This window comes from Tubulanus polymorphus, chromosome 2 (assembly GCF_964204645.1).
Source record: "Tubulanus polymorphus chromosome 2, tnTubPoly1.2, whole genome shotgun sequence".
NCBI classification, from domain to species: Eukaryota; Metazoa; Nemertea; class Palaeonemertea; order Tubulaniformes; family Tubulanidae; genus Tubulanus; species Tubulanus polymorphus.
In genome coordinates, this window is record NC_134026.1 from 1,693,765 (window position 1) to 1,705,844 (window position 12,080).

At 37.3% G+C, this 12,080-nt stretch overlaps 2 protein-coding genes across 2 annotated transcripts; one reads left to right on the plus strand and one right to left on the minus strand.

Moving 5' to 3' along the window:
- Window positions 1-1,270: 1,270 nt before the first annotated feature.
- LOC141898794 (serine/threonine-protein kinase STK11-like) lies at window positions 1,271-6,219 on the minus strand. The gene is made up of 9 exons (XM_074784896.1): window positions 5,758-6,219; window positions 5,541-5,624; window positions 5,337-5,426; window positions 5,113-5,245; window positions 4,897-5,033; window positions 4,369-4,496; window positions 4,232-4,289; window positions 3,769-3,956; window positions 1,271-2,836 (listed from the first exon to the last, which is right to left on the minus strand). The coding sequence occupies exons 1-9, from the start codon at window positions 6,099-6,101 to the stop codon at window positions 2,691-2,693; spliced, it is 1,308 nt and encodes a 435-aa protein (XP_074640997.1). The 5' UTR covers window positions 6,102-6,219; the 3' UTR covers window positions 1,271-2,690.
- A 638-nt stretch (window positions 6,220-6,857) lies between these two features.
- Window positions 6,858-7,951, plus strand: LOC141900510 (uncharacterized). Its single transcript, XM_074787430.1, has 2 exons — window positions 6,858-7,054; window positions 7,566-7,951. The coding sequence occupies exons 1-2, from the start codon at window positions 6,986-6,988 to the stop codon at window positions 7,887-7,889; spliced, it is 393 nt and encodes a 130-aa protein (XP_074643531.1). The 5' UTR covers window positions 6,858-6,985; the 3' UTR covers window positions 7,890-7,951.
- Window positions 7,952-12,080: the final 4,129 nt, after the last annotated feature.

Here is a 12,080-nt window from a genome sequence, read left to right on the forward strand (position 1 = left end):
TGGCATAAACTGATCGAACATTCGAATAAATATGGGTACGATCTCATCGCCAATGCGCGTTCGTTTGAAATAACTACTGGCCCTGGTCGCTCATGGACGTCTCCTCTCTTATACAGGGTATTGTATGAATCGTATAACCCACAAGCATGTTTTTGGGAAGCTGTGCCTGCCTTGAGAAAATTAACACTAGTAATAACTACTGATGTTTTCCCGTCAATCCTGTGAGTTCAAAAGCAGTTCATTCTAGTTTCTATATCATATCGATACGGTTCTATGCGAGTTTCCATTTCGCAATCATGCTGGAACGATTTCTTGTTTTTGTAGGCCTCTTTACCAAATCATAGGTAATTTATTTGTGTCGGTTTGTTATTTGTTTTTGGTTCTCGCATTCAGGCCTTACGTGTAAGTATATTTCGTAATACAATAGGGGGGGAAATGAGTAGATGATAAAATAACGGAAAGAGAGATGCAGGCTCGAAAATCGAAAAATGATATCCTATTTTCACTTTCAGCCACTATAGTTATCGAATAATGCCACATTTTAGTGTCATGAATGTATTTGAAGTAAGTCTGAATTAAATCTCTCTCACATCGTAAATATATCGCAGTACCATAAAGCAACGCTGTCTATAATTACTCGTTTACAGGTTTTGTCCAGTTTATGTCTCTGTTACGTTCAAATACTCGCATTGTTACTGGTGCTGTCTACAGATATACCATTCTGGCTGGACGTCACTGCTGTAACTCTAGCAGCGACTACCGTCACCGTTTGGTTTGTGTTTTTCCTTCTGACGAGAATGGAATTAACGGACGACTTGGCAGACGATACGACAACCGATAATGATAGCGAATGCGGGGGAGAACATCTTACTTTAACCTTGTCCAAACAGAATAGAATATTAGTGGTCGCGTCGAAGCATGCTCCAGACCTGAGCGCTAGTAAGCTGGAAGCTACGCCTGTTTATGGTCTACCTGTAGTTCAGACCTAGATAATAACTCCTCAGAAAACAACCACCATGATATCGGGGATTCATTCATCGTCTTGTGCAACGTATTCGAAGATAACTCTGGGGATGGTTCCACGGGATTAAAAGACCTGCAGGTCCAAAAAATATAGATGGTTATAATTTGATGGGCATGTTATGAGGTCCAATAAGTCTATACAGGGTATCCGGTCACTGGATCTACGAGAAGCTCATTAAGTCGACAAAGTTGAATCCAATCCTCAATGATTCAGAAGAAAACTATGTATTTTGACTGATTTGACTGGTTTATTTTCCATGTAGTTTTCAGTTGTTGTTTTTGTTAAGTCACAGATACACTTATTGATAATAATTAAACAATATTTACACTAATGCAGATATAGATACACACTAATTAATAACAGTTTCTTTATTTCAGTTCTTCAGTAAATTAACTTATGATGTTAACTATTTCCTGTACTTATAAACTCATAGCAGTACAGGGGCGGATCTAGGGTCTGATTCAGGGAAGGGTGCACCCCAAAATAGGGCGCATCATATACCTGGTAATCAAAAAGGCACATCGAAAGAAAGCCCATCGCAAAACATGAACTTATTTTTGGAAATACAGAGAACAAGCTTATGAATTTAAACAGTTTAGATATTCTTAATTTTCCTGTAAAATTTCAGGGCAATTTTAGGGGGGTTGCATTTCCCTGCACCTCTCCTTAGATCTGCCCATGCAGCAGTACAGCAGACATGACCCTACTCAGTACTGGGTTGTTGTCAAATTAGAATTACAAATGTACATTCCTAAGCTGATTTCCAAACCTTAGCTAACCATGTTGCAACTCGAGTAAGGTGCAATCTACTGTGTATGAATTACTCGCTAATTACCAAGAAAAGAGTTGACTATTTTATCTCTTGAATCGACGTCTTTCAAACTATTAAGAAAGCGATGCCAGAAAATCTAATAATATACAATTAATATTGATACCGATATTAAACTAATTAAGTACAGAAAAATAAATTTCAGAAAACTAAACTCGAACGTTACCGTTCACTTTCTAGCATCACATCCCGATGTCATGGAACCGTTTTCAGTAAGAAAGAGTATTTCAAATGCTTTTTCATAAAGTTTGATGTTGATTTCATTTTAAACATTCTGCGAAATCGTTTTTATCCAATGTTTTTAGACGTCTATACGGTCGAACCAACACGATGATTTAGTCACAATCGGTACTTGTGACCTTCATTTGAATACATGAAATTAAGAGAATTTTCAAACAAATTTCACCATATTAAAATGCATTTCGAATATTAGAAAAAAATTTCTGATTCAGAATCAATGAATCGATTAAATTCAGACAGTAGTTGTCTCGATATTTCGCCACATTTCACGATACAGATTCACTGTAAAACTAAACATTTAGCATTCTAGCTATAGTTCGTAAACAAGCATATGCAGCGTTTCTCTTACACTCATTAATGATCTCGTTATTAATCCGCTATAACTATCTATAAACACTGGAATATTTGCAGATTATCTCTTTAGATATTACGTAAAACCTTGAATATTCATTTTGCAATTTTACGGATGTAAACAGTCTTTCCAATACGTCGTTATTCGCTGCATTACATGCAAACAGTCACTTTCCGAAGCGAATATCACGGTAGCGAACACAGCGCGATCACAACCAGTAGCCCGCATGTACACGGCCACTGTGGTCAGGACTGTCGACAGACGCTGAAGCTGAATTTCCTAACGTTTATTTTGCTCTTGGTCGAAGTCTTTTTCTTGGCTGGTTTGTCGCTATTCGTAGATGAAGAAGGAACAGGTTCCACCGGTACTGCCACTGGTTTCGCGACAGGTTCTGAAAACGATAAGTGAAACCATCATCAAATAATATAACCAGGGTATTCACTGTGCTACTGCGCGTCCCTACAGATCAGTCATTCCTAGATATAAGGAGTTTAAAGGAGAAAATTTCAAATTTCCAGGAAGACTACCTATGCTCGGTTTCAAATTTGGCAAAAAAAATCCCAACTGTACTGATTTATGCATACATAGTTTACTGTACAACTACAAACTAGACCGAAATTTCTAATTGCCTAAATCTCTAAATTAATTGACAGAGTTTAAAAGTTTTGTGCATTTTGCACGATTTAAAGGAGTTTCAAGCAGCTTTAAAACCATTTTCCATTTAGAAGGAGTTTTTAAGGAATCCAGGAGTCACAGGGACTCTGCTTACAATTATAAGGGTATGTCTACAGTAGATGAGTCGATAGCCTTGGATCATCACGTGTGTCTACGACAATATAGTAAATATTTTCTAACTCGAATTCATGATATAAGACCTTTTGTTGCTCTTACAGCCCTAGAATTCACAGACCTTGGAGAGAATCTATTGGTCCCACAACATCTGAGGCAAACAGAGTCCGGTTTCACGAAAAGTTTTAACTCTTAAACCGATTTAAGGTAAAATGAATTGATGAAGAAATTAAATCGACTGAAACCAGAGTCTACCTCATCAACATTACTATTGACCCCTCAAAGTGCAAATTAAGGTGTTTATCAGCTCTCCCTCTCTACCCATCCTTGAAATTTTCATTTGAGTGGGAAATTGATTGAAAAAATGCCTTTCCTAGATGTTATAATAAGAAGTCTCATTTAAAATTTTCTATATTTAGAGACCGGCAAATTATGGCCTTTTTTTCCATCCGACTAAGTGTGATTATACCGGTCCTAACCACGAGGAGGCACGGTACTCCAGAGGCAAGGTCATTTGTTGTCACATTAACTCACGTTGAGTGATATGATGATCTTGGTTTATATAAAATTCGTCTTCGTCTTCGCTTTCGTCTCCATCACAGCAATGTAAATTTTCTAGATATGGCACAACAGTAGTAGCACAGACGCCTCCAGCTTCGAGGTCTTTACCATAACTCATTGATACCGGAGCACTCGTTGATTCATGGTACTCCCGAAACCAACTGCAAATCAAATCGCTTTAGATTAAAGGAAGCACTTTCACCGATCAATTATGAGTTTCCAGTGGTGAGGTTAGTGTTCAGTGGAAATTTCACATCTTTTTCACATAAAAATTTTCAAAATATTGAACATTCGTTATATAGAATATAGCGAGAAACAGAGTTTAATAAACTATTGAATATGAACTGAGTAAAAGGTTTGAGCGATGACTGAAATATAAACCCAGATCACTTGCAGTTTTTACACAATCTAGCATTCAGCTGTTTTCATCACTTACTCATGCTCTTTGATTTCTTTGATGCCCATTCTTTTAGCTGCATCATATTCTAACATTCCTACAAAAATAAAGATTACAACTGTACTTAAATAACCGGGCACAAGTGAACCAAAAATCAGATGCTCGCTTGCTTTTACCTTTTAAAAGTGAAATGAGTAAAGGTGGCAGATCATCGGGTATCGTATACTCTCCTTTACCTATATTCTCAAACAGTTTATATATATTGTCACCTTCGAATGGATATTTGCCCGTGGTTAAATTGTAGCTAGAAAAAGAGAAACACAAGGGTCAAATGGAGCCAGAAATTTCATACCGCTTCTAGACGAGCCGCTTCATTCGCAGGACACAATACATTGACTACCAGTGCAGGCCAGTTGAATAAGCCGAAGAGCAACGGGGCTTTGAGATACACAAACTCTCACAACTTCCATGTAAGGTGGACCAGAAGGTTGTATGAAGATCAAGCATTCTCAGTATGCAGCGCGAGATTGTAGATAAGGTTAAGCACGGGTAGACACAGAAAGGCGCTTTACAAATTGCTCGAATTATTATCATTACAGCCAATATGTATCAGATAATTCATCCCTTAGGTAAGCTTTACATCTAGGTACAACTTTCAACCCTAAGCTTTGACTGGTATATTTATATGAATTCATTAAACTTACAGTGTTACTCCCGTTGACCATATGTCCACTTTGAAACCCGAAAAAGTTTCATCACCATTTGCAATCTCGGGCGGTTGAAATGCAGGTGAACCTTGACTAGTTCTACAAGTATCATCAGGGTTGAACATATCTAGAGCCTGAAAAATCATGAATTCAAAATGCTTGAAATAGAAAAGAAACAATGTGAAATGTGACAATCCTACAACTAATACACACCTCTGCTACACCAAGATCAGTGATCTTTAGTTTTTCACTGAAAGACAGTAGAAGATTTCCAGGCTTAATATCTTTATGTACTATGCCTTGAGAATGTAAATATTCTAGCCCTTCTATAAGTTGACAAAAATACCTGAAAATAAAAAAAGAAAGTGAATATTAGATGCCAGGTTAGTTATTTTCTATCAGAGATCGGGTGAAAACAGATGTAAAACGTATTTTACCCGTGGGTTTGCCAAATAGGGAATTTCTTATCGGGTGCATGCTCTAACATTTCCTGTAAGACGGCAACACAAAGCTCCATCACCATATACCTGATTAACGTTATTAAGGTCTATGAAACACACATTTATGCAATTTGAACAACATCCACTTTATGGACTCAGAAATATTGACTGGTAAACAATAATTAACAGGTGAAAGGATACATTTTCTGTTTTTCTTCATTGTATAAGACTTCGATAAGTTCGATCACATTCGGGTGTTGAAGTCTTTTTAATAGACGAATCTCTCTGCAATAGATAAATCTGAACATTGTAATACTGTCACAATGAGCTTTGATTTTGGACCCCAGAATCATTTGACAAGCCCTCTCTGATTTATGGGCGTGTCAAATTCGAAAACCTGCATTTAATGGCGTTTTACCTTTGGACATTTTGTTCACCGTTTGGAATTTTTCTTAATTTCTTCTTTTTCAATATTTTAACGGCGAGTCTACGTAACGTTTCAGTATCGAGCACCTCTTTAACCTTGCCGTACGAGCCCTCTCCGAGAACGTCACCCATCAGGTATTTACCGATCAGTTTCGCTCTCTTTTTACGCGGTTGGTAAATGATTTGGTCGGAGTCGACTCGATGGAAAAACATGTTATCGAATGGTTCATCGTCTCGTAAGAAATCGAGCTCGTCGATGTTACACAGCATTGGATGTTGATAATCGTCATTTCCCAACGCGTATGCTATATCCTGCTCGTGATGCAGAGCTGCCATTTCTCAACAAAGCTCCGCAAAGCACGAGAATAATTATTTAATACAAAAACACGAAAATACAACGCTTGTATTTTGACATTTCTAGCTGTGATTATCATTTAATTTTTTCAGGAAACCTCAAAACATACCGCGACGCCACCTCGAGGGCTTCACTTTTTACACTATAGCGCGGCACCGCGACAAAACCAGAGTCCGAAGTGCGCGGCCGTGTTTCTGTGGCCGCAGCGCGCCGTAGTGCAGTGATGCGTGGATGAATCAATTCAAATGATAATCTGTGAAATCCGTGAAGTTCGTGAAATCCGTGAAATTCGTGAAATCCTTGAACTGGCCCTCATGTGATAGCGTGGTTCCGGGCCGTTTGAGGTGCCAATACGTCGATCGACAGTGACATACTAATGGCCTTGTGGCAGCCCTTTTCCATTTTGCCAACAACAGAAAATTGGTGCATTCACTGCTGCTATTTTGCCTTTTGGACACCAAACCAAAAAGTATTTGGAATGTGACGTTCTTCAAAATTAGCTTTTAGATCCGTTCCTGGATTTTGATTTTGTGAGATAAGTCGCAACACAATCGTGGGCCATTCGTACCGTTAAAATTTCGTACCAAAGTCAGTAGCTGGCACGGTCAGTAGCTGGCCCACGGGGCGTGCCTTCAGGACATGTGCCCTCTTCCCGATATGGAACTGTGATTCATTCTGATCAGAAATGCAAGTAACTAGTACGCGTGCACTTAACTATCGCGTGAAGTCTCGTCAGTCGATTTTGCTGGCCAATATTTGGGGCTGTGCAAAGTTCAATTTTGAGAGGAAATCGGGTGATTTTCATTTAGACAACTTTCACTAACAACAGTCTATAGGTTGTCGGGCAGCAGATAAAGATTGAAAAATGAAGTTCTTCGTTGTAATTCCGTTAATGTTACTCATATTCGCAAATACGTGCGTACGAAGTGAAAAGGTCAGTAAAGAATAAAGTCATAAATATTTTTCATTAATAAAGTTTCTGCCTCCCGCAAATTGAGTGTTGTTCGATGCGCATCATGATTTTCTTCGTTGATTTCTCGAATGTACTAAATAACACGTAATCAGATTTCGTGTGTTGCCAGAATTTCAACTTGATATATAAAAAATGTAATGAAAATATATCTATAAATCATATGAAAAATATCAAAAAAGTAACTGATATATAGTTTATAATCATTTTCGACAATTATTGGGTTTGGTTGTCCTGATATCAAATTCCATAGGAATTGTACGTATAAGAAATTAGGTAGAGACATGAAACTACAACATTATCGCAAAAAAACGAGTCAAATATGAATAAAAAAACTGAAAAATCTTCTGTTAACTGTCTAAATTTAGGCTGATGATTTGCATCAAATCATGAAATAATCTCATCGGCGAAAGATGAAAATTTGAAAAAATGAATTTTCGCCCACTGGTGACTGATTAGTTTCGTTATTTTCTAGGAACTAGAAATAACCAGTAGCGCTGACGTGGCTACAGAAACCGCTTTGAATTACGATGAGCACCATTTATCAATCGTATCCGATAGAAACTGCAGCCGATCAGAATCAACATCCATCCAACTCAGTATCAGAAACAATCCGTACTCAAACTGGGTGATACCGAAATCAAGTCGCGAAGCTCTGATACTGATGTGTTCGTATGGTCTAACCGCTGCCCTCACTCTGACTCCGTATGTCACCAAACTATTCGTAGAAAGCTCTGTTTACTTAGTAACACGCGCTTTCACTGGTATCACCGCACTCGTCAACTCGTCAATATCTTAATGGCTGTGATCGCAAAGTCTTGCAAGCTTTAATAAACTTAAATGATACAACATCTGGAAGAAAATGTGTATGAATAGTAATTGTTTAGTTCTTGTTGATTATATACATCAAAATTAAACCATATAGTGTTGATAGTTTTACGTTTTATAACAAAAGTCCATGGTCCAGTTCCGCAGTGGCAAGTTAGAGTTAACTCTGAACTGAGCCCCACGCGTCAGAACTATCAGATTCTGATTGAATGATTGTAACGTCAATGTCATATCGTGTTCTCATGTTACCAACACCATACTGGTGGTCACAATACTAAGATTTCCGAAATATAGAAATTGCCATGATATTATCTTAACTATGACAATAGATCGAGTATCGAACCCCGGATATATCGAGCTGGGATGATGATGATGATGATGATGATGATGATGATGATGATGATGATGATGATGATGATGATGATGATGATGATGATGATGATGATGATGATGATGATGATGATGATGATGATGATGATGATGATGATGATGATGATGATGATGATGATGATGATGATGATGATGATGATGATGATGATGATGATGATGATGATGATGATGATGATGATGATGATGATGATGCATCACTCGATCTTAACCCTTTCGTCAATCTCAAAAAGAACAAAAGAAAATGTGTAGTAATCTTTCAAACGTCAAACGCGCAAACAGAATAAGACAATACAAAAAAGACTGACGACTACACGTATGCATGTTTTTCACTTAATATATCAAACGATGCGTCCGGCTAACCTTGATAAAACGGAAATATGATGTGATGCTGGAGCACAAAAACCTATTGGACCTAATTGCGAGTGTTGCCAGAATACATTCCATATCCTCATCACCCCACAATATATCCCTCAAAGAGAAGGTACTTTCGCGAGCTAACAAATTACTTGAATTTATTTCCTGGCTTCCTTTAAAGAATTTCCCTTGTTTTAATAGTTTTTATTTTGTAACTTCTGCAATTATCATTTCATATTTCAATGATTTCTTTTTTTTAATCCCAAGACGGAATACACCGCCCCCCCCCCCACCTCATCAGATGGGAATGAGTATCACCGAAACCTGTTGATTGCCATTCACAAGTTCTATATACATCTATAATATTCCTCTAGCTCGACCCAATAAAGAATAACGAACGTGTGAGAGAGCTTTATGAATACAATTTAGTTTTTGATTTCTATTAGATTTTTAATGGGGAGCAGGGAAAAAATGACGATTGGCATTGAATCTACAGAAATGAGAGACATGTATTTACAGCTCAGGGAAACAGTAATTACATGAAGTAAAAGCATAACTATGATTAAATCACGTGCACTTCGTGAAAAGTAATTAGGATAATGCACCATATCACGTGATGGATGGACAATGATGAAGATACCTATATCCATTTGTCTTCTGGCTCTTAAACGAAGTATGACAGCACCGACAAAAGAAAGGTAAGACCATCTTATCTCCAAAAGATAAATGCAAAGATAAACAAATAAATGTGAGAAAATTCTAGTATATAGAAAATTGATGAAATCAGTAGAAAGTTGTAAGCTTTAAGCGGGGCGATAATGATAATAATTTATTCACTTATTAAGTGTAGATTATGATAGAATGATCTCCACGTTTTTTACGGAATACGAACATAAAGACCGTTAATTAACTGAGATAAGAGTGATGAAAGGTTGATTAAAAGCTAGTTCTCCTTTAAGGTAGGTTTTAAGATCACGATTAAGACTGAAATTGGAAGGGATTCTTTGATAGAAGATAATTCGTGGGAACAGGAAATTTTAATGTATTTCAAGTATGAGATTTAGATTTCATAGCTTATTGGATTTAGTAAATAGAAGTAGAAAATAGAATCAAGTTCAAGATACATTTAAGATATTTGAGTCTAAAAAGTCGAAAGGTTTGAATCCAAAATGAACCAAACTTTATTGAAGAACTTGTTACGCATATACGACTTAGCTGCATAACTACTGGGCAAGAGTTACTATGGTCTTGCGTTCTGAGTACGAGACCCGGGTTCGATCCCAATCAGTGCGCGTAATTTCACTGTCACTTCTCTTAAATGTTAAAAAGTAGGTTCTGATTGCTATTGACATTCGTTCGAGGGTTTCGTGGAAAACCCTAGATTTTTTCGAAGCCTTATCTGCGCTATTTTGATCAAAAATGGCACCAGCTATTCGGGCAATTGCCCTTGAAAAATCCTGGCTTTGGGCAATAAAGGTATTTGCAATAAAAAATCCTTTTGCATTTTACAAGCTGATAGTAACGCTCGAAACAGGTTATCTTTATTATGAAAATAGTTTATCTTTACTGACAGTACGTACTGAAGCTTTTCGAGACTTAATGATACCACGTATGAAAAAAATGAAAAGAATGTTATTCAGTCCAGTCCAAAAGTCGATAAAGCGATATTCAAATGTTAAAAAGTGTACCTGCTTTAAGACAAAAATGAATTTGAAAAACTCCACCTTTCTAAATAAACCAAGCGAAGAAAATGAAGGGGTTGGGCAGAAAATTTCTCAAAATGGATGACCGTCAATTAACATTACCGATGAGCAAATGATAATCTAATTCATATAATGGCCATATTTTGTAACGTGAGCACAGCAGTAATGGAGAACCCCGCACCCCGGAAACAAATTTAATTAGATATGATTATCTACATTCGCCGGGTATGATTCAACTCTCTGGTGACAACTCGATATTTTTTTTTCATATTCACACAGATAACCCGCGCTGCATGGCGACGTTAAATTCAAAATAGCAGCTCATGAAATTGATAGTTTTTCTTCAAATAAACACTTTTCATTTACTTTTTTTACACGCGTGCGTGGATGATACTTATATAATAGCAGTCCTGATTTCAACCAAATGGGCACAATATCCACTGAAATAGAAATGAATGACTACATCATTGGCAGACGTCGTCAGGTAATGTATATTTATACTGTTATTTTCACATGAAAACATATTCCTCATTTGACACACGGCGAATAATAAAACGATCTTTCGAACTTCATAGTTTCTTTCTTTTTACGAATACAGAGACGAAACAGGACGACATTTTCACCTCAACAACTGTCCGCTTTAGAGGAACTATTTTCACGCACTCATTACCCGGATATTTTCGTCAGGGAAGATTTAGCTCTTCGTACAAATCTCACTGAAGCTCGAGTTCAGGTAAAAAACTGGTCTGCGAAAGACATATAATTGATTCGAGGGATTGAGAAATATACATATTGTTTATGAGTGTGGTGTAGATTTAATCAGTCTGATTACTAGTCTTTTACTGACCTAAACTAATATAGAAACAGATTTGTACACCTTAACAATGAAGTTGTCACTAACTTGATTGTCATTTCTAACCAGCGTATCGTCGGTGATCAAAATGACTAAATGTTGGTTCAATTAATTAAGGGAAGAGCGAGAGAATTAGTTACATAAGGCGTGACGTGTAATTACTTTGATTAATGTTTATAGGTTTGGTTTCAAAATCGACGCGCTAAATGGAGAAAGAATGCTCGACTTCGACTTGGACGCGGGGCGTTAGCACCTGCAGCTCTCAATTTTACCACATCGGGCTGGTCGTTGCATACACCGCCGAGTGTATTCTACCCAACAATGGCTAGATCCCCGGCTAATATGCCGACTTTAACTACAGCGGCAATACCAAATCCATTGCTGTACCATGGCGATCCATATATACCAAACAGGTAAATTACAGTTGCTTGATGTATTGACGGAAAACAGTATAATACGTCACATTATAGATCAGTTGTGAATCAATTTAGGAATTTTAAACCTATTTAAGATTACTGAAATCTTGTTTAAGAATCGTACTATCAACTATAAACTCATGTTTAAGAATCGCTCTATCGCTACTAACTTGAAAAATTCGTCTAATTTTCTCATTGGGTCCACGACGCCCACCTGAGTCCATGTTAATCATCTCCAGAAGTCGGCAAACGCCTGTCTATTTATTCATCACCACAGACGCACGTGATCGTGATCCTACGTAGTTCTACCAGCTTTCATTAATCCCATTAATTGATTTTGAATGTTATCCTTCTTTATGTCATTGTCACTGGTATTTTAACAAAGTTAAAGCAGATACCGATCGTATTTTGCAGAATTGGTGATGCTCGAAGCAAAGAAGCCGTGG

What these genes read in the sequence shown, in the direction of transcription:
- LOC141898794 (XM_074784896.1), bottom strand. Translation starts at nt 6,101, where the DNA reads ATGGCAGCTCTGCATCACGAGCAGGATATAGCATACGCGTTGGGAAAT. An exon ending in GGTGAACAAAATGTCCAAAG is followed by an intron (nt 5,625 to 5,757) that starts GTAAAACGCCAT and finishes TATCTATTGCAG; the next exon opens with AGAGATTCGTCTATTAAAAA. An exon ending in CTGATCTTGGTGTAGCAGAG is followed by an intron (nt 5,034 to 5,112) that starts GTGTGTATTAGT and finishes ATGATTTTTCAG; the next exon opens with GCTCTAGATATGTTCAACCC.
- LOC141900510 (XM_074787430.1), top strand. Translation starts at nt 6,986, where the DNA reads ATGAAGTTCTTCGTTGTAATTCCGTTAATGTTACTCATATTCGCAAAT. An exon ending in CGTGCGTACGAAGTGAAAAG is followed by an intron (nt 7,055 to 7,565) that starts GTCAGTAAAGAA and finishes GTTATTTTCTAG; the next exon opens with GAACTAGAAATAACCAGTAG.